General features: G+C 43.0%; 1 protein-coding gene across 1 annotated transcript in view; it reads left to right on the top strand.

Annotated features, from left to right (window-relative positions):
• The window catches only part of galntl6 (polypeptide N-acetylgalactosaminyltransferase like 6), a 253,983-nt gene that overhangs the window by 49,286 nt on the left and 176,820 nt on the right, over positions 1 to 27,877 (top strand). Inside the window, exon 3 of the mRNA XM_079850971.1 lies at positions 1,438 to 1,546. Coding sequence (XP_079707097.1) covers positions 1,438 to 1,546 — 109 coding nt within the window. The remainder of the gene's footprint in view (positions 1 to 1,437; positions 1,547 to 27,877) is intronic.

The following is a 27,877-nucleotide window of genomic DNA, read 5'->3' as shown; positions in this document are numbered from 1 at the left end:
ACAAACACAGTAGAAAAAAGACATCCAAATCCTCTGAGCTGCTACTGGAATCCAAGCACCTGCCTCCCATAATCCACTTTGCTAAGTAGCACTCTAAATCATTTCCCTAAAAATCTCTGTGTCTTTTTCACTGGATTAATTTTCAGTGAATAGCCTCTGTCATTTTCAATTTGCTCACCTGAAGCATTTCCATGGTGAAGCTTGCGCAAATACAAAGCACTAAAAGGCATGTAGACTTATTCTGGATGTATGTTTGAAGCATGGCATCCTGAATCCTTCTCTAAGAGCTTTCATCAAAACCATTCCCCACTGCATTAGCACCCACCGCCAGTGAAAAGAGCTGTTATCAGGGGTCTATCTGTGAGAATGGATAAATTGTAGATCAAATGGGGCCTCTTAGACCTTCTAGAGCTCCACTTTTTATATCCTGCAAATGCCCATTGTTCAAATAGAAGAGGCACCAGAAACACAGAGGACCACATAGCTGCACTTAAACAGGCGCTGTCCACTGCACACCTCTTACCATTCTGCATGATCATTTTGAGATGCTTTTTCATTCCCAAATTAGAAAAATTCACCAAAATGTGACATGCTGTTCTGGCATGATGGAATTGATGGTTGGCACCAATTCTGCTTTCCCGGGTTTTGAAAAATCCCAGACTGATGTCCAACCAGGAAGGCAAATACTCACGTGTGCGTTTACTAAAAAGATTATGGGTTCTAAAGGAGTATCTAAAGGAGAATTTTACCTTTGGCTGAAATGTTCTGTGTAATGTTAATGGATCAGACTGGAAAGCTTTCTGTTTATTTTAAGTTGCTGGCTACAGTGATTTCAACCAATTGAATGTGTGTTCAAACAGCAGCTATGATTAAAATTTTGATCATTGCATTATACTGCATGGCAATTTAGGCATGAATAAGTTACATCGGAGAGTTCTTGAAGATGTTTAATTTTGAAGTTAAATTACCTCTCATAATTATTATTGTTATTGTTGTTCCCTATAACTCGCTCACGTTCGACATTACGTCGACGTGATGACGTAATTGGGATCACTTCAGGGAGCCCTATCACGCACACATTGTCTTTCACTTCGAAGCCGAGCTTCCTGTTTGTCTCCAGCAACAAGACTCTGCATGTTGAAGATATCTTTGTTGGGTTCATTGGCTCGTTCTGTAGACACTCGAAGATGATAGGGCTCCCTGAAGTGATCCCAATCCCCAATGAACGTCTCACGTTCCCTCCTTCAGGGAACGAGGGTTACATTAGTAACCAAGACATTTTTCGTAATTTTTTTTTATGGATTTTAGATCTAACTTGATTTAACCGGATCTTTTGAGATGCATTCTGTGTGGAAGTTTCCAAAAAAAAAATATATATATATAATTTTATCTGAATATCATTATATTTCACTTAAAAAAGTTTCTCTTTCTCCACAGGGCTTCCCACTGGGCTTAAATGATGGTCACATTTATACCTGGACAGACGGTTTGAGAAGACGAGACTGGCATGACAACGAGAGCATCAGGAAAGACGAACAACGTGTTGGTATGCACGCTAAATCCACTGAATATTTCAGATTAGACCTTTTTTTCTTATGATTGATACTTGTTCCTTTCAAAGCATATGCAAACCTCACATTATTACAGCATAAAGGACATCAAGAGGTATGATTTGAGGATGATGACGTTTTCTTTATGGCTTTCATTTAGGGTAAGACATTATTTTAGAATCCCTGCCAAGCTGTCTCTGTAAATCAACTAGTTGCCCCTGTGGCTAAAGAGACTTTATTGATCCATCTGAATTTACGGCTGGTTAATAATGTAAGGGTGTCTTTTTGCTGTGTTAAATTTTAGCTGCATTATGTCCTCGGCAGTTAAGAATATAAATGGCTGTCAAGGTGCTTACTTTGGTGTTTATTTTATCCAGTGATTTTCGTACGGTTTTCAAGGATGACCCAAGGTACTCGATAGGATATGGTTTTTGGCTTAGCAATTTGGCCCAATTCTTAGACTTGCTTACTGTTTCGACTATAAATCAGTCAATAACTGACATGGATAGATATTGTTGGTATTGTGCCTGCAGTAACACCAGACTCATATGGATATGTCCATGTTTGAATGTGATTTGAAAATTTGTGTTTGAAAATTCACATGAATTACATTTTAATATAATAATAATTATAATTATAATAATAATTTGTTACATTTATATAGCACTTTTCTGGGTACTCAAAGCGCTTCGCATATGGAAGGGGGAATCTCCTCAACCACCACCAAAGTGCAGCATCTACCTGGATAGTCACCATATAGATGTTATTGTGTTGCTTTTGTTTCTTACATACCCTCTTTTTTCTAAATGCCTCTTAAGTGCCTACATTTCCTTTTGGGTGAATGCATTTTGACATTGCAGTTATTTTACATTAGAAATAGTTTTAAACTGCAGACAATTAAAAATACTCTTAAATCCCCAATTCTAAATGCAAGTGCTCAGGAAATCAAATAATTGTGTCCTTCAGGTTAAAGTTATTTGGCTGCAGATTAATATGTATAAAAAGAGGTCCCCAGAAAGAGGAATGAGGTTTTATAGCCCTTTGGAATTAAAAAAAGAAGTCACTGTATTAGGCAGGGAGATTTGTCAGATTAGAGGGAGGATGACTTTTCTGGCGCCTGTAAGCAGGACCATGTCCTTCTGCATATGGCCCACTCGGCCCAACTGTTCTGTGTTGACCCTTCACGTTAGAGTATGCTGCACTATTCTATCAGAGGGCTTTCAGTGCACACCATCTGTTGTGACAAAGCTTATGATAGCAGCCTCTATTATAAAAAGCCACCCGCAAAATTTTCATGAATCTAGTTCATTGGAGATGGTAGTACATGAATGCAAGAGAAGAGTAATGGATCTTCCCAGATCAATTTGGACATGGCCAACAAATTACAATGCAAGTATCGGTGAAGATCTGAGTATTAAAGCTGTCCACTCCAAACTTTATTTATTTATTTATTTCGATTACTGCTGAAACATATAGTACACATAGGTTGTGAGGTGGAGCTGCCGTGGATCTAACTTGTTGGAGACCACATCCCACAGATGCTCAACTAGATTTATATCTGGGTAATCCAGAGGCCAGGGCAACACCTTGAGCTCTTCATTGTGTTCCTCAATCCATTCCTGAACAATGTGTGCAGTGTGGCAGTGTGCATTATCCTGCTGAAAGAGGCCAATTCCACCAGGGAACACTGCAAAAATGTTTAGGTATGTGGCGCATGTCAAATTTACGTCCACATGAATGGCCGGACCCACGGTGTCCCAGCAGAACATTCCCTCAGAACAGCATCACACTCCTTCCACCGGTTTGCTGTTGTCCCACAGTGCATCCTGGTGCCATCGCTTCCCCAGGTAAAAGGTGCACACGTACACAGCTGTCCATATGATGTCAAACAAATCGGGACTCATCGGACCAGACAAACTTCTTCCACTGCTCCAAGGTCCAGTTCCTACACCCGTGTGCCCATTGGTGCTTTCAACGATGGACAGGGGTAATCATAGGCACTCTGATTGGTCTGTGGCTAGTAAGCCCCATACACAGGAGATGCACTGTCTGTTGTGACACATTCCCATATCATTAACATTTTGTGTGAATTGTACCACAGTAAACCTTCTGTTGGTTCGGACCAGATGGGATAGCCTTCATTGCCCTCATGCATTGATAAGTCTTGGGCGCACAACACTCTGTCGCTAGTTTGTGGTTTGTCCCTTCTCGGACCACTGTTGGTAAATTTTCACCACTGCTGACCGGGAACAACCCACAAGCCTTGCCATTTCAGAGATACTCTGACCCAGTCGCTTTGCCATAACAATTCGAAATGCTGAGTCAAATATATACAGTGGGGAGAAGAAGTATTTAATACACTGCCGATTTTGCAGGTTTTCCTACTTACAAAGCATGTAGAGGTCTGCAATTTTTATCATAGGTACACTTCAACTGTGAGAGACGGAATCTAAATTGTAATCAAAAATCCAGAAAATCAAATTGTATGATTTTTAAATAATTTTTTAGCATTTTATTGCATGACATATGTATTTGATCACCTACCAACCAGTAAGAATTCCGGCTCTCACAGACCTGTTAGTTTTTCTTTAAGAAGCCCTCCTGTTCTCCACTCATTACCTGTATTAACTGCACCTGTTTGAACTCGTTACCTGTATAAAAGACACCTGTCCACACACTCAATCAAACAGACTCCAACCTCTCCACAATGGCCAAGACCAGAGAGCTGTGTAAGGACATCAGGGATAAAATTGTAGACCTGCACAAGGCTGGGATGGGCTACAGGACAATAGGCAAGCAGCTTGGTGAGAAGGCAACAACTGTTGGCGCAATTATTAGAAAATGGAAGAAGTTCAAGATGATGGTCAATCTCCCTCGGCACCGTATTGAGGGGAGGATGGATGGGGCCATGTATTGCGAGATCTTGGCCAACAACCTCCTTCCTTCAGTAAGAGCATTGAAGATGGGTCGTGGCTGGGTCTTCCAGCATGACAAAGACCCGAAACACACAGCCAGGGCAACTAAGGAGTGGCTCCGTAAGAAGCATCTCAAGGTCCTGGAGTGGCCTAGCCAGTCTCCAGACCTGAACCCAATAGAAAATCTTTGGAGGGAGCTGAAAGTCCGTATTGCCCAGCGGCAGCCCTGCAACCTGAAGGATCTGGAGAAGGTCTGTATGGAGGAGTGGGCCAAAAGCTTTTTTTTTTTTTTTTTTTTTATTAATTTTTCCCGGTCCTCGAACAATCACTCATAAAAAATAAAGTTATACTTAATAACCGAAAAAGGTGTAGGCTGAAGCCTCTGCTTATTAAGCCTACCCTTTATACATAATTATCAATCAAATGAGCGGCACTTTTTCACTGGTAGTGATTAATACAAGACACACATGCATCAAAATATATATACCTGTACATCTGTATATAAAGAAAAAAGAAAGAAGACAAAAAAAAAAAAAAAAAAAAAAAAAAAAAAATGTATACACATTGAATTAAATAATTATTTACCACCTTGTTTTTAAACATTTTTTTTAATTTACAAAGTGAATTACACAATTTTCATTCCGTATGCAAATTATTCCATAACCCCTTTGACAGATATGCATCTATTTTTTGTATTAGTTTTTTTAAACATATGCATTCCTCTTAGTTTATACTGACTTTCTCTTATTTCAAACAGCCTCTGGATACAGTTTGGAAGCAAATTATTATAAACTTTATACATTGTCTGTACAGTACAGAAATTAACTAAATAATTTTTTTTTTAAAGCATTTAAATTACTAAACAACTGATTAGTTGGTTTGTGATAGTCAACGTGTTTTATAATCCTTATTGCTCTTTTTTGTAACATATATATTGGATTTATATTGATTTTATATGCATGTCCCCAAACCTCCACACAATAGGTCATGTATGGAACTATGAACGCACAATACAAAATATATAATGAATTTTCGTTCAGAATATGTTTAGTTTTATGTAGTATTGCAATGGATTGTGACATTTTTCTTTTTACATGATTAATATGTGGTTTCCAGCATAATTTATGATCTATTATAACGCCTAGAAATTTAGTTGAATTTACTCTATCTATTTCCTCATTGTTAATCCTAATTTTAACTTTATTAATATTCTTTCGATTACCAAATATTATGAACTTTGTTTTACTTAAATTCAATGACAATCTATTATCATCAAACCATTTTTTTTAAGATCATCAATTCAATTTCCACTGTATTCAGAAGCTGTTCCAAATTTTCCCCTGAACAATATAAATTAGTGTCATCAGCAAACAAAACCATTTTTAATATTTTTGACACTTTACAAATATCATTTATATACAGTACAAACATTAAGGGGCCTAACACCGAGCCCTGTGGAACTCCACAAGTAACTTTCATTAAATCTGATCTAACATCATTTATTTGTACAAATTGATATCTGTCATCAAGGTAACTTTTTAACCAAAAATAGGCTTTGCCTCTTATACCATATCTTTCCAGTTTCCTCATTAGTAGACCATGATCAATAGTGTCAAAAGCTTTTTTTAAATCCAGGAACACCCCCACAGTAAATTCATTATTATCCATTGAAGTGGAAATCTCTTCTACCATTTCCATCACTGCCATTGAGGTTGACCTATTTGCTCTAAAGCCATACTGATGTTCACTCAATAGTTTATGTTTGTCAATGAAGTTATCAAGCCTACGCACATATAGTTTCTCCAAAATTTTAGAGAACTGGGAAAGCAGAGAAATTGGTCTGTAATTGGAAAAAAGATGTCTATCACCGCTTTTAAAAATAGGAATAATTTTAGCTGTTTTCATATTATTTGGAAATATACCTGTTAAAAATGATTGATTACAAATATGTGTAAATGGTTTTACTATATATTCTATAATGTTTTTTTAATAATGACATGTCAATATCATTACAATCAGTTGAATTTTTATTCTTACAATTATTAACAATATCAAGTATTTCCATTTCATGAGTTCCCCTAATAAATATTGAATGGTTATTTACTTCATCTGGCCTGTCCTCATTTTTCTGCTCCACGATCTCTTGTGCTAACTTATAACCAACATTTACAAAATACTCATTAAATGTATTGACAATGTCATTCACTTTATTTATAATTCCTGAGTCTTCATTTACAAAATAATTTGGGTAATCTACTTTTCCTCTATTCGTTTTAATTATACTATTAAGTACTTTCCATGTTTTTTTAGTATTACTCTTATACTTGTTCAATAATGTATGATAATAGTCCTTTTTACTAAATCTTATAATACTTACTCATTTATTTTTATATATTTTATAATTATTTTCAGCTTGTTTTGTCATTGTTGCAATAAATTTCCTGTATAATGCATTCTTCTTTTTACACGCCTTCTCTATTCCATTTGTAATCCATGGTTTGTCCACATTTTTTCGCTTCCTTACAAACTTCTTGAAAAAACAATGTTTGTCATATTTTTCAATCAGTATGGTTAAAAAAGCATCATAGGCTCTATTAGGATCTTCATTTTCATAAACCTCACTCCAGTTATGTTTCTTTAAATCCTCCCCAAGGGCAGCAATGGCTTCTGGTGTTCTATGTCAAATCATTTTAACATTGTTTGTCCTATTTTCATTTGGTTTTGTAAAAAATCTTTGAAAGATCGCAAAAACTGGAAGATGATCAGTCATATCATTTATAAATAATCCTCCTACAATTTTCCCTACAATTTCATTTGTATATATATTATCAATTAGTGTAGCAGTGTCTGATGTTATTCTACTTGGTTTTGTAATCACCGGAAATATACCTTTACTATACATTGTATCAATAAAATCAGATGTTCTCTTATGTCCATTTGGATTTAACAAATCAATGTTAAAATCTCCACATATAATTTGTAACTTGTTCTCATTCCATTTATTTAACACACCTACTAATCTATTCATAAATGTATCAATACATGTTCCTGGTGTTCTATACACACAACTAATTATTATATTTTTGGATCTTTCAATGTCGATTTCTATGGTTAAGCATTCCAGAATGTTTTCTATAGTCCATGACATACTTTTAATCAAAAATACATTTTAACGCTGTATCAACATATAAAGCAACTCCTCTGCCTTTTTTGTTAACTCTGTTAATCGTAAACAAATTATATCCATCCAATTCCACATCTTGTGCTTTCTCGTTATCAAGCCAAGTCTCTGACACAGCAATCACATCAAATTTATTAAACTTGCACAAAAAATCCTTAATTCGTACAAAGTTTTTATAGAGACTTCTACTATTAAAATGTATTATTGATAATGCCCCTTCCATTTCCACATTTCTATTAAATTGTTCTTCTGTATAGTACTCACAACAATTAATATTTACATTATTGAAAAAGTGGTTTTCTGGGTCAATATCATTATCAATCTCATACATTTTGTAATCTGTGTGATTGAAAGTTTTAAAATTTAAATGTTCATACTTACAGTGACTTTGTAAATGGCCAGACACAGAGTCCTTATGAATATTAACAAACTCCCCATCGTTAATATCTCTAAATGGAAACAAAAAATCCTGATCCAGGTCCATCATTTTATATTGATGATCCATACGAACAGTCCACATAGTTCACCCTTGTAGCCACGATTTACACTTATCATTTTACAAGGATATTCCTCCACGCAGTCCTCACTTATCCGTACTGGTCCAATTCTTTAAGTTCTCTTATTGTGAGTACTTTGGCATCTTCAGGTGTTCCGTTTAGCCGTATCATCACTTTGCAATTCCTTGTCCATGTAGCTTGTATCTTGTTCTGTTTCCTCAGAGTGTGTGCGTGTCTTGCGATGTTGGCATTCTTTTTTGTAAGATGTTCATTCAGGTATACCCCCGTTCCCTTCAGCTTCTTTGCCTGCTTCAGTAACTCGGTTTTATGCTTGCGATTCAGAAACCGAACAACTATGGCGGGCTTCGCTCCGCTGTTTCTTAGTGGAAGGGTATGACAGGCCACAACATTATCGCAGTGGATGTACATATTTTTACTTTCAAAAAACTTGATTACTTGATTTTCCAGCGTTTGAAGTTCATTTTTGCAGGGCATTTTCACCAACTTTGTCTTTGGCCAATGTACTAGCATATGTTCGGTGTTTTGTTTCCAGTCCGCTTATAATTAAATCCTCCATTCTTGTGTATTGTTCCAAATCATCAATCCTTCTCTCTAGTCCTTCTATTCTCTTATCTTTCTCTTTCACAAGGTTCTTCAGTTGTTTGACTTCATCCATCAGATCAAGTAGCATAGCTTGTTGTTTAGCAACTTTGCTCAATTCATCCGACATGAAGTTTAGAGTTCCCTTTCAAGGGAACTCGCGCTGCGTCAAGCGCTGCGGGAACGCCCTGCGTGATTGCGTCGTGAAGCTCATGTGTAATCAGTCCAATGGAAAGACGAGACGTCATAGGCGGGTGACATCATCGACCAGGAAACTATAAAGCACCCCTGAGACAGACCGTGACAGCTTCTGTGCCTTCAGCAAGCGATCTGTGTATTCTGTCCTTGTCATATTTATTGTTGTCTGTCAAAGTTGCAATATATATATATATTATGGCAAAAGAGAGCAAGCAAGCGTTATGTTGTTCCCTGCCCACGTTATATCACGGGTTGGGACACACACTTCAGCTTTGTGTTGCTTGTTTGGGAGTGGAGCATGCCAACAGTCAGTTCTTGAGGGGGCTGACTGTGAGCATTGCGAGAAGCTGTCCGTGAGGACGCTCCGCTCCCGCCGGCCGTTCTTCGAGGAGGACGGTTAGGTGCGCGCTCCCCGAGGCACGGGTCCCGCTGCTGCCGAGGCACGGCGTCGACGCGCATCTTGGGGATCGCAAATGGTTCTAACAGCGGGGTTTGAGACAGACCCAGCCCCATCTCTGCCTTCACCTGTTAGATCCAGTGCTTTATCTCGGGGAGAAGCACGCTCCGCGGTTTCTCCTCCCCAGGATGAGGCACTCATGCTGTGATTTCCAGTTCCGAGGAATTGGTATTAGTGTTTGTTGTTTAAAAAATAAATAAGGCAGATGTTTATGAGTTTTCAATAAATAAATAAATAAGTCAGCTCATAACTCTTTATAAGAGGAGCTTATAAAAGGAGGTTTTATCTAGTGCTGTTGCTAAGTTAAATATTACTGGCCAGCCGAACATATATGAGAGTGAAAGGAAAAATATATATAAAAATATATATATTTTTATAAGGAAAACTCTATATCTTAGCCTCCTCGTCGGGGAGTGCCGTGTTTTCCCTATCTCCACACTGAGGTTTAGAGATCGTGGAATAAACCGGTTTTCTATTTATGTGAAATTCTATCCCTAAACTTCTACTATAGTAATGTTATGGGTATTAAGTATCATGGTATGACAGTGCCTCGGGTTAAAGAGACGCTTACGAGCAATCTCTCTTCTGGGTCGGCGTCATCATAACCCCGACGTTACCCACCAGCCATCATAAATAATAGATAAATATTATTAGGCAGCACTGGTAGGTAAAGTATATAAGGACATGGATGAATGTGAGGATATAATAGCACTGACACTATTCGAGAATTGCGTCGTGCAACAGATAAACTATACCGGCGAGGGACGGTTTCGAGAAATCGTTTCTCCTCGGCGTCCTCTGGGTGGCGACTCTCTGAGGAGGGTCGCAGTGCTGCCAGTTCGGTTGTTTCCTGCCAGTTCGGTTGTTTCCTGCTGGTGGCCACGGAGTGATATATATTTATATATATATATATATATATATGTGTATATATATATATGTGTATATATATATAGTTTTTCTGATGTAAAGAAAAATTAAGATAAAATATGTCTGTTCCTCTGGACGCTCCGCTTTCAAAGAAACGAAGAAAAATAAACTCGTCAGCGGCGTTCCAGAGGTTTCTTCCTCATCGATCTAATGTTCCTGAGACTGCTGGGCGGGAGCAGTCTCAGCCTACTAAAGCTCCTCGCAGCATAAATAAAATGCAGCAAAACAGAGCGTTGCCATTTGGGCTCATCCACAATCGAAGGGGACCTGGGTGGCGATCGCAGTCTAGCCAGTTAGAGATATGCAAGATTTGAGGACTGTTTTTCTCTAAAATCGTTGGAAGAAGAAGCCCTGACGCCGAGGCTGCAGGCTTCTGAGGGCGGTCCCCTCCGGGGTAGGGACAGTTTTGAGAAATCGTTTCTCCTCGGCGCCCTCTGGGGTGCGACTCTCTGAGGAGGGTCGCAACGCTGCCAGTTCGGTTTTCCTGCCGGTTCGCCGTTTCAGGACACCGAGGTGTCAGCGTCCCCAAACGATCCTCCGAGGAGGGTCGTAGCGCAGTCAGTTCGGTTTCCCTGCCGGTTCACCGTTTCAGGGCACTGAGGTGCCTGCTTTTTCCAACGATCCTCTGAGGAGGGTCGTAGGAACAAAGCTATTTAGAGTCGTTATCTCTAATAAAACTTAGACAAGAAGTCGTGACGCTGAGGCTATCAGGCTTCTGAAGGTTCCAGGGATGGTTTTGAGAAATTGTTTCTCCTCGGCACCCTCTGGGGTGCGACTCTCTGAGGAGGGTCGCAGCGCTGCCAGTTCAGTTGTTCCCTGCCGGTTCTCCGTTCAAGGCACCGAGGTGTCAGCGTCCCCATACGATCCTCCGAGGAGGGGCGTAGAACAGTCAGTTTGGTTGTTCCCTGCCGGTTCGCCATTTCAGGGCACCAAAGTGACTTCAACCAAATCCAGAGGCCAGTCTCGAGAGACTGGTTCCCCTAGTAGAATTTCTGGCAGCGTGGAAACTACTGCCACATATTTCTCAGTGGGTCCTGCACACTCTAGAAAAGGTTTTCAGAATTCAGTTCGGTTCTCATCCGCCCGGATTTCTAGGGGTCCTCCCCACAGTGGTGGACCCCGAGCAGGCTCTGATTATGGAGCAGGAAGTACTGACACTTCTGCAAAAGGAGCTATAGAAGGGGTTCCTCCTCCCAGCAGACAGCCAGGGTTTTACAGCCATTACTTCATTGTTCCGAAAGAGGATGAGGGGTTGCGTCCTATTCTAGACCTGTGTCAATTAAACAAAAGGTTTTAGAATCTCAAGTTCAAAGTATGCTTACGCTAATATGTCACAGATTCAGTCCGAGGACTGGTTTGTCACAATAGACTTGAAGGAGCGTGTACTTCCATGTATCTATCCATCCTCATCACAGGAAGTTCCTGAGGTTTGCTTTCGGGGGCGAAGCATACCAGTGTCGGGTTATTTCCCTTCAACATAGGTTTATCACCCCGCACCTTTACAAAGCGCGTGGATGCAGCTCTGGCTCCTCTGAGACTTCAGGGCATTTGCGTATTCAATTATCTCGACGATTGGTTGATTTTAGCTCAGTCCGAGCAGATGACAGTTCGGCATCTAGATGTCGTTCTGTCTCACAGAGGTTGGGGTTGTGGCTCAACGCCAAGAAAAGTGTGCTCCTCCCAGCTCAGAGGACCACTTTTCTGGGTGTTTTATGGGATTCGACATTAATACAAGCACGTCTGTCGCCTGCACGTATTTCTGCGATTCTCACAACCGTAAATTGGATAAAACTAGGCCAGTCACTCACTGTGAAACAGTTTCAGAGACTGTTGGGGCTCATGGCAGCTGCGTCCAACGTAATCACTTTTGGTCTTCTGTACATGATACCTCTGCAGTGGTGGCTCAGGACCAAGGGGTTTCTCTGAGGAGAAATCCATTTCACACGATCAAGGTCACGCGGCAATGCCCTCGTGCCTTGGTCATGTGGAAGAAACCAGGGCCCAGTGCTGGGGGCTTCTTGTCGACGCGTAATGCTTTCGACGGATGCCGCCCTCACGGGATGGGGGGCGGTCATGAGTGGTCGCTTGGTAAAAGGTCTTTGGCAGGACCATCAACGTTCTTGGTACATAAATCGGCTGGAAATGATGGTGGTATTTCAAGCTCTCAAATACTTCCTGCCAGACCTGAGAGGCCATCATGTGCTTGTCCTCCGGACAACACACTGATGGTCTCGTATATCAGAGCAGATGTCCTGTTGAGGCAGGGGCTGAGGCCCGGGGAATGGAGACTTCACCCCGAGGTGGTGGGGCTCCTTTGGGAGAATTTCGGTTAAGACTCAAGTCTACCTTTCGCATCGTTTTATACAATGTATTGCCCTATGTGGTTCTCCCTGACGCATCCAGCTTTGATTGAGCTAGATGCAACGTATTAGGTGTGGTTGAGGCTACACCTGTACGCATTTCTCGATATCTTTGCTCCTGGGAGTTACTCTCATCCGGAGTTATGTATACTGTGGGTTTGGCCTCTGAGGGAGCCCAGCTCATAGGTTAAAGGGTTAGTTCACCCAAAAATGAAAATTCTGTCAGTAATTACTTACCCTCATGTTGTTCCAACCCCGTAAGACCTTCGTTCATCTTCGGAACACAAATTAAGATATTTTTGATTAAATCTGAGAGCTGGATCACTCCTCCATAGACTGCTAGGTGACCGAAACTTGCTGGCCCAGAAAAGTTATTAAAGAGATCGTTAATATAGTCCAAGTGACTACAGTGGCTTAATCTTAAGTATATCAAGCGACGAGAATACTTTTTGTGCGCAAAAACAAACAAAAATAACGACTTTATTCCACTATTCATTTCCTTCTCTCTGGGCCTCGTAGTGTTTTTGCGCTGCGCGTCTGTGTTGCACGTCAACACGCATCACACACATGACCAGCTTCGACCAATTGTGAGCCTACGTGGTGACGTGTAACACAGACGCGCTACGCAAAAACACTACGTGAACCAACTAGAGGCCCAGATAGAAGGAAATGAATAGTGGAATAAAGTCGTTATTTTTGTTTGTTTTTGCGCACAAAAAGTATTCTCGTCGCTTGATATACTTAAGATTAAGCCACTGTAGTCACTTGGACTATATTAACGATCTCTTTAATAACTTTTCTGGGCCAGCAAGTTTCGGTCACCTAGCAGCCTATGGAGGAGTGATCCAGCTCTCAGATTTAATCAAAAATATCTTAATTTATGTTCCGAAGATGAACGAAGGTCTTACGGGGTTGGAACAACATGAGGGTGAGTAATTACTGACAGAATTTTCATTTTTGGGTGAACTAACCCTTTAAGGTCTCTCGACTGAGGTTGTGGATACCATACTCCAGTCTAGAGCTCCCTCCACGAGAAGACTGAATATGCATTGGAATGGAAACTGTTCTCTGCCTGGTGCGGAGAACACCTTCTGAATCTTGCTATCTGCCCTATGGTACAGTACTTGATTTCTGCAATGAATGTTTCTTTGCTGGGTTATCTCTGAGGAGAGATCCTTATTTAGTCTTCTCCGTGGTACGTGAGGCTGAGGCCTGCACATACTTGGATTTGCACCTGGTATGGTGATAGTCTTTCTTCACCCCTTGCCGGGTTGTATTCCTAGGTCCCTACTAAATTTTGCGGATCATTTGTGCTGCAGGCCTTCTGTCCTCCACCTCAGATCAGGAAAAACTTAATCTGTTATGCTCCTTTTTGGGCTTTCGATGCTTATGTCCACAAAGCTGCCCTGTATATTATATATATATAAGAGCAATTATTTGTCTGCTTCGGGTTACCTAAGTTAGGTTGCCCTGCATCTAAACAGATAGTGAGCAAGTGAGTAGTTGAGGCTATCTCACTTGCTTATTAAGCGGCTGGACAGCCTTCACCTTTGGCTGTCCCGGCCCATTCTACCAGGAGTATGGCTGCCTTTAAGGCTTTATTAAGGCTTTATTAAGGCTGGTCCTCACCGCATACATTTGTTAGATCTTATGACTTGGTCCTAGGCTCCACTCCAGGGTCTAGGGTGCTTGTTCCTAGTGTGCGCATGGTCTTCATACAGAACAGGCATTTGTCATATGGCGTCGTGGGTATAGGGTTCCCGCAGCGCTTGACGCAGTGCGAGTTCCCTTGAAAGGGAACGTCTCAGGTTACGTATGTAACCATGGTTCCCTGAGAGGGAACGAGACGCTGCGTCGCTTTGCCATACTCCCTGCATGCCTGTGATCGACTTGCTTCGGCTTTTCAGAAGCTGTCACGGTCTGTCTCAGGGGTACTTTATAGTTTCCTGGTCGATGATGTCACCCGCCTATGACGTCTCGTCTTTCCATTGGACTGATTACACATGAGCTTCACGACGCAATCACGCAGGGCGTTCCCGCAGCGCTTGACGCAGCGTCTCGTTCCCTGTCAGGGAACAATGGTTACATACGTAACCTGAGACGATTTCCTAATCTCCTCCAACTCTTCCTCAACTACGCTACTGATTTTCTTCGGTGGTATTTTGTTTCGCTTTTTGTTTCGTTTCAGTATAAATCAGCTATATCAATTTAGTTTAGTTTAATTTTTGTCACTTTGTTCTTTCTGAAGTAACTGCACACCACAAAGTGCCGCCATCTTGGACGCCATCTGAAAACTTTCTGAAAAAACAAGAAACAAAAAAATCCCTGCTGCAGTGTGTGCAAACCTGGTCAAGAACTACAGGAAACGTATGATCTCCTTATTTGCAAACAAAGGTTTCTGTACCAAATATTAAGTTCTGCTTTTCTGATGTATCAAATACTTATGTCATGCAATAAAATGCAAATTAATTACTTAAAAATCATACAATGTGATTTTCTGGATTTTTGATTCCGTCACTCACAGTTGAAGAGTACCTATGATACAAATTACAGACTTCTACATGCTTTGTAAGTGGGAAAACCTGCAAAATCGTCAGAGTATCAAATACTTGTTCTCCCCACTGTATATTATAAGTGCGCTAAATTGTTTTACACTTTGAAGAAGCTTTTGCTAGGATTTACTTGTCTTCAAATAAGCATGCAGGGACATTTACATCTAACAGACAAATCACAATGACAGTGACATTCAATAAAATTCAAGTGTGAAGATCCTGGTGTTTAAAATTGTTATATACATCTCATTATGAAATTTGCGAGTAGACACAGAACAGAGTTCTAGCTAATCCAATGCAGAAAAAGTATTTATCAGATATAATGCTGGTTGTGCAATTACACTAGCTGAAAAATATATATATATATTTTGCTTCTGTTATGCACACTGCCTGTCAGTGATCAAACTCACAATGCTGAAGCTTTGCCCCAAAAGTTCTGATAACAATAATAAACTCTGCGTGGAGCTGTTGTACAACGGTTTTAAGAGGCAAACACGTGTACACACTGAGAGCTTGTGCGTAGGTGTATTAAAATCTGTAATTTTGCATTATGGTTTAAATGTTTTGTTTAACTCTGTTATCATGCCAGAAAATGCCAGAGGAGTGGGTGTGAGGTTATTGTAATTATGCACGTGACAGCGAGATGACTTTGTGCTGAAATACACTAAGGGGTACATTAAATGAAAGTTTACATATGTAAAGTTTATATATGTAATACACACATACACGTATGCACGCACGCACACACACACACACACACACACACACACACACACACACACACATAGACACACAGTTGTGGTCAGAATTATTGGCGCCCCTGGTAAATATGATTAAAGATGTCTTTAAAATTAAATCTGCGTTGTTTATCCTTTTGATCCTTCATTTAAAAAATTCACAAAAAAATAACATTTTATGTAAAATAATTGAAAATGGGGGGTAAATCACATTATGAAATAACATCTCAGGTTAGGCATGTAACCATGGTTCCCTGAGAATAGGGAATGAGACGCTGCGTCCCCTAGGGGTCGCTATGGGGAATGCTTCCAGCATGACAGGTATCTGAAGCATGAGTCTAAACACTACAATGAACTTGACACTGGCAGGCAGCAGCCTATGATGTCACTAGGTGAGGCCTAGTGTATAAAAGGGCACCTGTGCAAAACGTCATCCACTTCTTGTCTGAAGGAGACATGTGCAGGAATACCGAAAGCGTGCCATAGGGATGCAACGTCTCGTTCCCTATTCTCTGGGAACTATGGTTACATGCGTAACATGAGATGTTCCCTTTATAAAGGGAACTCGTGCTGCGTCCCCTAGGGGTCGCTATGGTGAACGGAATACCCACGCTGCCATGCTGAATGGATGAGGGCCCTATTGGCTTAGCTAAGTCGAAGGACTCAAAGTCCTCATCCCTATGGTGCACACCAGCAGTATTATCATAGACTGGAGCTTCTCAAGAACAGAGACCTCAACAGGGTGACTTTAAAGAGGGGAAGCCTAACTACGTTCATATTCAGGCCAGCGTCAAAGGAGGCTCACAGAGAGCCTAACACTCAGAACTTCTATCAGATAGAGTGAAAACAAGAGGCCTAGCAACTCTAACCCAAGGTAGTAAAAAGCTTAGAAGAGATCCTTCAATGTAGTGTACTACCCTTCCACCTAGCCTAGCTTTAGGAGTGGGGGCCTCAGCATGATGACTCTCAAAAACAAGAAGATACCTAACAATGGCCGACGCTCAGTACATCTTGCAAGGAGGCTCACAAAGAGCCTACCACTCGCAATTGCTATCCTAGTGGAGTGGAGGCCTCAAAAAAGATAGCTCTCTCTAGCGAGAGGAGGCCTAACAATGCTCACAGTGGCCAAGATGGCTCACAGAGAGCCTAACAACTTAACAAACATAGCTGAGATCTAGGAGCGGAGGTCTCAGCATGACAACTCTAAAAACAAGAGGAGATCTAACAACACCCTACATTCAGGATACCGTATAACGAGGCTCAAAGAGGCCCTACAACTCGCAAATGGCTATCCTAGCGGAGCTCTTAGGAGCAGAGGCCTTAATAAGGCCTAACAACACTCGCCGTAGACGACTTAGCAAACAGGCTGGCCAAGCTCTAGGACTGGAGGTCTCAGCATGATGACTCTCTAAATCGAGAAGAGACCTAACAACGCCCCACACTCAGGACATATTGCAAGGAGGTTTACAGAGAGCCTATAACTGGCAGTTACTATCCTAGCAGACCCTGGCTGCCTGGTCGAGCTCTGAGGATGAAGGCCTCAAGATGACGACTCTCAATGTGAGAGGAGCCCTACCTACGTCCAACACCCAATATATCTTACCAAGGAGGTTCAACCAGAGGCATTGACACATACCCTTCTTTGGCTCTCAACGAAGGCAATCGCATTTTCTCTCCCTCTCCTCCCCATTACCTCTCCTGATTTGCTCCTCTCGTCTCGTCTAGTCTACTGTCTTGTACTTTGAGAGACTCTCTCCGCACTGCTCTCCGAACTAAGAAATCATGGATTTGATCAACTGGTCTCTCAACGCAATTGACACCATCTTCTCGATGAGAACCTTGGGGTCAGGGGAACCTGACTGCCCTGCCAGAACGTTCGCAGCTGGCTACACGATGGACGCGTGGGAGAGGTGGCGGGTCGTGTGTCTGGCGGCTCTTTCCGTGGAGGACATTGAAGATATCTACCTATTCGGAACCATGATAACAGGTTTTCTGCTGATTGGATTAGGCATTGCCCTGGTTTTATCGAGGAATGAAGAAGAGGAATGAAGAAGACGGTGACAGCAGTCCAAAGCCCAAGGCTGCCCGTCATGATTGAAGCAGTGGGCAGAGCTGTCAGCACTCAGACTGGGACTATGAACCACAATATGGATAACAACATGGAGAAGCTCACAGCTTTGCAAAGGCAAATGGATCGATTCGGAGACCAAAATGGACCAGGAGAATAGTTGTGTAAATTGGAATGCGGCTACTCGCCCCAAGACCAAACAATCCCAATCTTATCTGCTTTCGGCCCCCCTCAACCAGCACTGGCCTTGGCCAAGGCCGCTGTTGGAACAACAACTCCCCCGGAAGAGCACTGCAGTGAGACGCTCTTGCGTTCCTTCCCCCACTACCCAAAGACACCTGCTGATTGTTGACTCTGTCTGGGACCTGATCAAGGTTGTCTCCATGGCAACTTGCTGTGTATCGCTATGACCATCCTGCGGACTGAGGCACCTAGATTATGATGCCAGGCGTAGCGACTCTCCAGGCCTAAACATACACGAACTTTTACATATATTTACAGATATGCAATCACCCCCCCCCCCCCCAACCCCCCATCCCTCACCTTCGCCGCTTTGTACCCCCAGTCTGACAGGCGGGTCTGTGACCAGCGCCAAGAATGGCTGCAGGACCGGATGGCTGCTTGCCTGTGCTGGGTTACCTCCACCCCTCACTCCCCTCCCCTGTTGCAAGTCTTGTGTGCTCATGTTGTAGAGTGTACTGATTATGTGCTTATGTTGTTGAGGTGTTTTTTTCCTGTTCCCACACTGTACTCTGTATTTTTTTCCTCAATCCTCTGTCTTCCTGTCCTGTCTACCCCCTTGTCATATTGTATGTATGTTTGTATGGACAGGTTGATGGCTAATTTCGCTGGTACTTGTGACTAAGTGACAATAAAGGGCTACTACTATACCCATATTCCTACATCACCTCCACATCAGCATAGTTTACATGTGAATGATGGATGCTTGCAGAATATGGCTTTCCCCAAGATCTCCGCACCTCAGTGTGAAGATCTGGGAGAAAGGGAAGGAAGCATATGAACTGATGGGTTATGTCCCGTCTCTCGCTCTCGTCAGCCGCCTACGAGCAAGAGATACTCAAAACCTGAAATCTGTGAGCCCCAATAATTGTGGCCAGCATGCATTGGAGGAAAACATGTATTTCATAATGTGAGTTTCCCACCACTTGTTTTACTTCAATGAAAGGTTCGATTTCTGCTAACTTTTTTAATGAAAGATCAAAAGGATAAACAATGAAGATTGACAGTTTTGCTGGATTATTATCTCAATGAGTCCAAGAGCTGGCAAAAGCATGTGAGAAAGTATGTGTCAATAATAACATAATTTCAAAACTTTGTATTTACCATTCTTACAGTTCTCACTTTAATTAATTGTCATTAAATAGAGTTGAGTTTTCTCTAATTCTGTTAAAATTACATGTTTTTTTTAAAATAATAATAACATTACACATGCATACCATTTGTGCCATTGAGTTTTTGTGTGCCTTTGATTATTTTTGTTTTGTTTGTCAAGTAACATCAAAATATGAAAATATCTAGATGCATTTGACAAAAAGGCAAAGTTGTTTTGTTTTGGAAACGTTCTATACTTTCTACTTAGTGCACATCAAAGAGGATGTCTTGCATTGAATTTTCTGTTCTCAGCAAGATATCTGACAAAAGATCTGTCGGAATGCATTAATTACACTGATAGGATGGTGGTTTGGTTTTGACTTCAGACTGTCATGAAAAAATTCCTCATAGGACTATGAAAATCAATTCAAGTCAAGTCAAGTCACCTTCATTTATATAGCGCTTTTAACAATATGAATTGTTTCAAAGCAGCTTTACAGTGATAATAGGACATTTACAGTATAAAATTACAGTAAAAGAGATTGTTTTGGCTTTACAGCAGCTCTAGGATAAAGTTATTGTCCAGCTAAAGTTAGTTTTGATTGATTGATTCACTTCCATTGCGAAGATCATTAGTTATTAACTTAGGGGCCGCTAACTCGACCCTGTTCTAACAGAAAACCCTCAACGCGCTCCGGCCGCCTATCCGCACAATATAGTGCCAGGTGGCTCGAGAACGCACTCCCGGAAATAGGTTCCAAGGTGCAAACGATTATCAGTTATCTCTGCGCTAACCTACGCAACCTCTGCGCAAACACTGACGTCGTGCACATGCGCATCACGTGTTCCATAGATCTGGGAGATAGGGAGGAAGGTGGAATGTTGGAAAAACCAATACCCTCTGTATAAATATCCTATTTTCAGTTATGAAGTTTGGTTAAAGCAGCAGCATGAGAAATAATTAACATTTTAATCAGTTTCAAATCTCCCGTGCAGGTAGATGAGAGAATATTGCTATCAGCACTCTGTAGTAAAACCGTTTGGCTTAGTTATGGAATATTAGTTTGTCAAAGAGTCCTTTAATTGGTTTAATTGTTTTAAGTAAAAACTACATAACCATTTTGATAAACATTTTGGAATAGCATTCTCTTGAATAGTTGGACTATATTTTTTTCTGGAAGAATATAGTAAAGGTGTTATAGTATATAGTAAAGGTCTCAGAATTGTGAGATAAAAAAAGTTGTTTTTTTTTGTTCCATGGCGGAAACAAACTTCCATACAAGGGAAACAGTCTGTAAAAAATTTTCAATCAATTGGTGCTTACACTGATGACAAATAAAAAAGCCTGAATGCTATGTTTTTTATGTTTTTATCTATTTATTTCTTATTTATTTTTAAGTATGTCTATCCAACTTATTTTTAACATAAAAGCGGACACGGCCATTTTTACATTGAATGTGTCTGGTCACCGGTGTCGTCTGCTTCCAATTATTTTTAGCTGTACCGAACAGCTAGTTATACTACTTGAAATTGCCAACTAGTACTTCTTTCCATATTATTTTAATGTATTGTCATAATTATAAACACACTGGTATGTATTCCAAATAGTTGTGCAAATAGTTAAGGTTTGCTACACTTTATTATTCTTCTAGTTATTGACCTATAGTGCCTAATGAATCAGAAGTCACACATTCACAGAAATTCACAGAAAATATCTTATATTAGTGTTCACTGTTCATATCACTGTTCAGTCAATTACTTACTCAGGACATAAGAAAACCATTCAAAGTAGAATAATTTCTGATGAAAAAGTGCTGTACAGCCTACATTGTTACTGCAGTGCTTGTTTCATGTTTCATCAAAGGATGCATGTCATCTCAAAACTTCAGACTTGTTTTTAGCACTTTAAAGGGATAACTTGCACAAAATGAAAACTCTCATCTACTCACCCAAAACTCAGGTGAGTTTTCCACGCCTACACACACACACACACACATGTGTGTGTGCGCGTGTGTGCGTGTGTGTGTGTGTGTGTGTGTGTGTGTGTGTGTGTGTGTATGTGTGTGTTCTGAATACTCAATGTTGATTGGCTGAAAGGAAAACCTTTTAATGTACAGGTAGTTCCTTTCAGTTGAACCACCGTTCAAGATCTTATCATTGCAATGCAATTTATGCACTCTCACAACTGCTTTCACCAAATAACAATGCAAACACAATGTAAATACAGTAAGAGGTTCGTTGTGCAGTGTAACAGCATAATTGATTTCAGAACGAGTTTTGGCAAGTGTCCAGATAAACTCGCACTGTGTGATTGACAGCTTGGGCGATTGGAAAGAGATTGTTCCCTTTCGTTCAGTCACTACAAGTTACGTCAGTGAATGACGAAATGGGGGTTTCGCCTGAGAGCCCTATCACCTTCGAGTTATTAGAAAACGAGCCAATGAGATGAAATACCATGGGTCTGCGGAATTTGCATCTCGAACTCCGCGCCACCACGTGGGTATAAAAGGAGCCACGAGTGCAATCTCGCATTATATTTCTGCTTCGGAACCGAAGTGGTATGTTCTTCTCTTCGCCTTCAAAAGCAACAAGCTCTCTTCAGCGGTGTTGGTGTGACGGCGCGTTTCAGTAGGTTCACGGTCCTGCTGCTCCTCTGTGCAGTGACTTTGCACACGGCTCGTGTTCTCCCCTGGGTGCATCAGCACTGCTGAGAGAGCTTTTCTTTTCTAAAAGAGCTGCACAGGCACGTCTTTTTAAAGATGTCTCGCCCGTGTGTTTCTGGATGTGTGTGCATGGTCCATCCGCCTTACGTCACGAGCGCTGCCTAGCGTGTTTGGGCTTTAATCACGCTCAGGCAGCGCTCATGGATGAGTCATGTTCTAATTGCGGAAACATGCCTATCGCGTGTTGAGATCAAGACTCAATGACCTCCGTGGAGGTAGAGTGGAAGTGCATCAGGAGGTCACCAGGTCGTGGAAGTCCCCGTTGACTTCCCGTGGCCCAGCGGCGTCCTCCGCCTTCTCTTCCCTCGACGGCGCGGTGGCCAACGGGTACACTGAGGTCCCCTCGGTGGAGCACGCTGTGGCGATGCAATTGTGTCCTCAGAGCACCTCCACCTGGCATGGTGACCCAAAGCATCCCTCCAAGGCCTGTAGGTTTTCATCCACTCTCGTGACCAAAGCCTAAAGAGCCGCGGGGCTGGCCGCCTCCGCTCTGTATGCCATGGCCATCCTTCAAGTCCATCAGGACAAGGTGCTCAGGGACATGCACGAGGGAAGAGCTGACCCGGGGCTCATGCAAGAACTGCGCACTGCCACCGACCTCGCTCTATGGGCGATGAAGGTCACTGCGCGATCCCTGGGTCAGGTGATGTCCACCTGTGAGGTCCAGGAACAACATCTTTGGTCCAACCTGGCCGATATGCGGGAGGCTGAGAGAACTCGTTTCCAGGCTGGGCTCTTCGGCGGTGCGACCGAGGACTTCGCCCAACAGTTCTCGGCCGCCCAGAAGCAGACTGAGGCCATAAAGCACATCCTGTCTCGACGGCCTGCTGCTCCACCCTGCCGTCGGTGCAGCCCCCTCAGTCTGCTTCCCGCCGAAACCACCCTCTTGCGACTCCCGCCCCTCCTGCTTGGCCCAAGCAGCAGCCTTCACCCGGGCCGAAGCAGGGAGGTGGTCGTAGGAAGGCAGCACAGCCCGTCTCCGCCCCTAAGCCTGCTAAATACCAGGCTAAGCGGCGCTCCTGATACGGGCAGCTCGGAGCAAGGGCGCAGTTCTTCTCAGGAGCTGGCAGCAGGACCACTCCACTCCAGGACCACCCGGTGGAGGGCCGGGGGAGAATCTTTTGTTCTCCTTCCCCCACTGCTGGCCTCACGGCCGGTGGCACCCTAAAATTGTTAAAGAAAGAACTGACTCCCCTTCCTCCGAGCCCCAAGAGATCACGGATGGCAGTGTGCGACGCTATGCCTCGCCACTCCCGTACCCCTCTGTCGCCAGACCCCTGTCAGAGCAGGCCGCCGTGGAACGCTCATCCTTCCCTGGCTTCCTCTGTCAGGACATGGAACTTGACCACGCCCCCACACCGGGACGCTATGCCTCCCATGTCTGGGCCGGTTGTTCCGTCTTGCTGCCCCATCTCGGGTACGTCTGTGATTCACATGACCCTACTGGTACAGTTTTTGGGAGCCTGGCTTCAGCTTCCCAATCTGTCCCACTGGCTCGTGAGAACTATCAGGCTCGGCTATGCAATTCAGTTCACACGGTCTCCTCCCCACTTCTGGGGAGTTCGCTATGCCGTGGTGGGTTGCAATGCCCCTGTCATGCGTGCGAAGGTCGCCACCCTACTGGCGAAGAGTGCGATCGAGACCGTCCCTCCAGCCGAAATAAAGTCCGGCTTCTACAGCCCCTACTTCATTGTACCCAAGAAGTGCAGTGGGTTACGGCCAATCTTGGACCTACGCATCTTGAACCGAACCCTTCACAGGCTTCCATTCAAGATGTTGAAAGCCAAACGCATTTTCGAATGTGTTCGTCCGTTGGATTGGTTTGCAGCGATCGACCTGAAGGACGCGTACTTTCATGTCTCCATTCTTCCTCGACACAGACCGTTTCTTCGGTTTGCTTTTGAGGGGTAGGCATACCAGTACACGGTACTTCCATTCGGGCTAGCTCTATCTCCTTGCGTCTTCACGAAAGTCATCGAGGCAGCCCTTGTGCCACTCCGGCAACATGGGGTTTGCTTTCTGAACTATCTCGACGACTGCCTGATTCTAGCTCACTCTTGAGAGCAGGTTTGCGAACACAGGGACCTGGTGCTCCGGCACCTCATCCGTCTGGGCCTTCGGGTCAACTGGGAAAAGAGCAAACTCTCCCCCGTGCAGAGGATCTCTTTTCTCGGTATGGAAACTGTCTCGATCGCCATGTACGCGCAGCTTACGAGCGAGTGCGCACAGTCACTGCTGAATTGGCTAAGTCAATTCGAGGGCAAGTTATTTCAGAGGCTTCTGTGGCATATGGCATCTGCAGCGGCAGCCACGCCGCTCGTACTGCTTCATATGAGACCGCTTTTGCACTGGCTTCGCAATCGAGTCCCGAGATAGGCATGGCAACAGGGCACGCTCTGAGTACCAGTTACTCTGGCCTGCTGTCAGACCTTCACCCCGTGGTCAAACCTCTCCTTTCTACTGGCCAGAGTGTCCTTAGAATGGGTTTCCAGGCATGTTGTTGTCTCAACAGATGCCTCTGCCACGGGCTGGGGTGCCATGTGCAATGGACATGCTGCCGCGGGCTCCTGGACTGGACCTCAGCGCCTTTGGCATGTAAATTGCTTCGAGTTGCTGGCAGTACGTTTGGCTCTGCACCGTTTTCGAACGTTGCTCAAGGACCAACACCTACTAGTCCATTCAGACAGCATGGCGACAGTAGCGTACATCAAACAACAAGGTGGTCTGCACTCCAGCCGTATGTCGCAACTTGCCCGACATCTCCTCTTATGGAGTCAGAAGCATCTGAGGTCACTTCGAGCCATTTACATTCCCGGGAGAGCTGAATCGTGCAGCTGACGAGCTCTCACGATTTCGGCCACATCCTGGGGAATGGAGACTCCATCCCCAGACAGTTCAGCTGATTTGGGAACAGTTCGGCGATGCACAGGTTGATCTATTTGCCTCCACAGACACTTCCCACTGCCGCTGGTTTTATTCCCTGACCGAGGGGACCCTCGGCTCGGATGCACTAGCGCACAGCTGGTTGCGGGGCCGCCGCAAGTATGCGTTTCCCCCAGTGAGCCTTCTTGCACAGGTCCTGTGCAAGATCAGGGAGGACGAGGAGCAGGTCCTTCTGGTTGCGCCTCATTGGCCCACCCAGACTTGGTTCTCCGAACTAGTGCTCCTCGCTACAACCCCTCCCTGGCCAATCCCTCTGAGGAAGGACCTCCTTTTTCAGAGACGGGGCACCCTCTGGCACCCACGTCCCGGTCTGTGGAACCTGCATGTGTGGGTTCTGGATGCGACGCTGCAGGTTTGAGTTCCCTACCACCTCAGATGGTGGCAACCATCACTTCAGCTAGGACCTTTTCCACGAGACACGCCTATGCTCTGAAGTGGAACCTCTTCATCACCTGGTGTTCTTCTCGCCGAGAAGATCCCAGGAAATGCCCGATGGGGTTGGTACTCTCCTTCCTCCAAGAAGGGTTGGAACGAAGGCTGTCTCCTTCCACCCTGAAGGTTTACGTGGCTGCGATCTCTGCGCACCACGACCTTGTGGAGTCAAAAACGGTGGAACAGCATGACCTGGTCGTCAGGTTCCTGAGGGGGGCGAGGAGACTAAATCCTCCTCGCTCTCCTCTTATACCCTCTAGGGACCTCGCAGTGGTCTTATCTGCCCTGCAGAGAGCTCCTGTTGAGCCATTGCGATCAGTCGAGCTTAAGTTCCTGTCTATGAAGACAGCACTCCTGGTCGCTTTGGCCTTCATCAAGAGGGTAGGGGACCTGCAGGCATTTTCGGTTGACGAAGCGTGCCTAGAATTCGGGTCGGCTAACTCTCACGTGATCTTGAGACCCCGGCCTGGATACATGCCCAAGGTTCCCAACACTCCTTTCAGGGATCTGGTGGTGAACCTGCAAGCGCTGCCCTCGGAGGAGGCAGACCCAGCCTTGGCACTGCTCTGTCCAGAATGCGCCCTCCGTGCTTACGTAGACAGTTACATACGTAACCGAGACGTTCTTTGATCACTTTCTGTTTATATTTTAATCACAGTTTAAATAAAATTATTTTCATCCTACTAAGATAAACAATGTGAAGTTGATATTTTAGTCACTGGCTTGATTTACTGATGCATAAACAGTATTGAACGATTTTGAGAGAAAGAGTATCTGTCTGAACTTGATTACACATCAGAAATCACTGATCACAGATCAGGCATTGGAATAAATATGGTTACATACATGTTTGTGGCGTTGCTGGCAGATCCATATCATAAAAGTCTGTTTCCAAAGCCTGCGTCGAAACTACGACTGAATTACCAAATAAACCACAGTGAAATGTACCGAATACCAACAATGCACTGCTGAGACATTTACATTGTAAAAAACAAAATAAAACAAAAAAACACTTTTCCTAGCAAAGGGATCCTTTGGAAGGTAATGGTATTGATCCTGTGTCTATCTTTTCTCGTTCTCATGTCACTTTGCAATTCTCCAGTGGGTGGCGCTAAAAACGCGGTGATGTAGACGTAGCTGTTGATCTTCTGCAAAGGGGGTCTTTCACTGCCCTGTGACGTCACAAGTCTCCACTTTTGAGATCCTGTTGTTTTCTGGCCTTGGTTTCAATAAAAGCAATTTTTGGAATAACAAGGAAGTTTTGAAACTTACAGGGTATTTTTATAGTATAACGAACTCTTAACTGTCAAAAGATCAATGACAATTTGAATTCTCAGTTCATGACCCCTTGAAACAATTTGAATGCACTATGTATATATATATATATATATATATATATATATATATATATATATATATATATATTAGAGGTGGGCATAGATTAATTTTTTTAATCTAGATTAATCTAGATTAATTTTGAAATTAATCTAGATTAATCTAGATTAAAATGGCTCATTTGAATTCTGCCGAAGGCATTCAGAATATGTGTGCTACCCAAATAATGACTATAAAAGTAAGTCTTTGAGAACGGGTTTCTCAAGTCAGGTGGCGCATTAGACCAGGGGCTCATCTCCTGTTTCCAAAATGCATCACAAACTGCTTGAGAAAGCTGTTCTACTCACTGTAAAAGGTTACTACTGTACTGTTACCGTCCGTAGGCAACATTAGGTAGGCCTATGTTATTATCAACTACTAGCGATGTTGCCTAAAATCCATATTGTGATATACATTGCAGCCTCTTGCGATAACGATATTATAATAAAACCATTTCAGAACAGGTTACACAGACCCTGCTAAACAACTGCTAAATGTATTTTTTTTTAAAGGGTGTATGTAGTTTTGAGAACATATATTGTGCAAAACTGTAAGTATACAACATAATTTTGCAGATAAATAAAATTTAAGTACACTAGCTGCAGAGACTTAAGTAGGTCTAATGTTTATTATGGCTTGGAGCTTATGAAACCCCAAATTTAAAATTAGAATATTGTCTAACTGATGTCTTTTCAGTTAAAAAGAAACACAACAACGATTCTTAAAATCGGGCGCAGACAGAGATTATGTTCTACACCACTCAGATAGGCTATATTGGGAATAATACGCGCGCGCTGGTATTCAGTGATATGTTTCGTTTTGAATTTGAGGTGGTAGAACGGATAAGTCACGTTTTAACTTACCGAACTGTTACCTCACACACTCTGTCTATATAGTTTGCTGCTGCTCGTTGCACCGATCTTTTTCACCAGTTTTCACTTTCAGCTGTGTTACAGTGTTTACTTAAGATGACGACGAATATGATGCGTTGCAGCCGGGTGTTCCTCGCGGCCGCGGGTAGATTGCGTCAT

Source organism: Squalius cephalus (assembly GCF_949319135.1).
Source record: "Squalius cephalus genome assembly, chromosome: 2".
NCBI classification, from domain to species: Eukaryota; Metazoa; Chordata; class Actinopteri; order Cypriniformes; family Leuciscidae; genus Squalius; species Squalius cephalus.
Note: the sequence above shows the minus strand (reverse complement) of the source record. Positions and strands in the feature narration are given on the sequence as shown.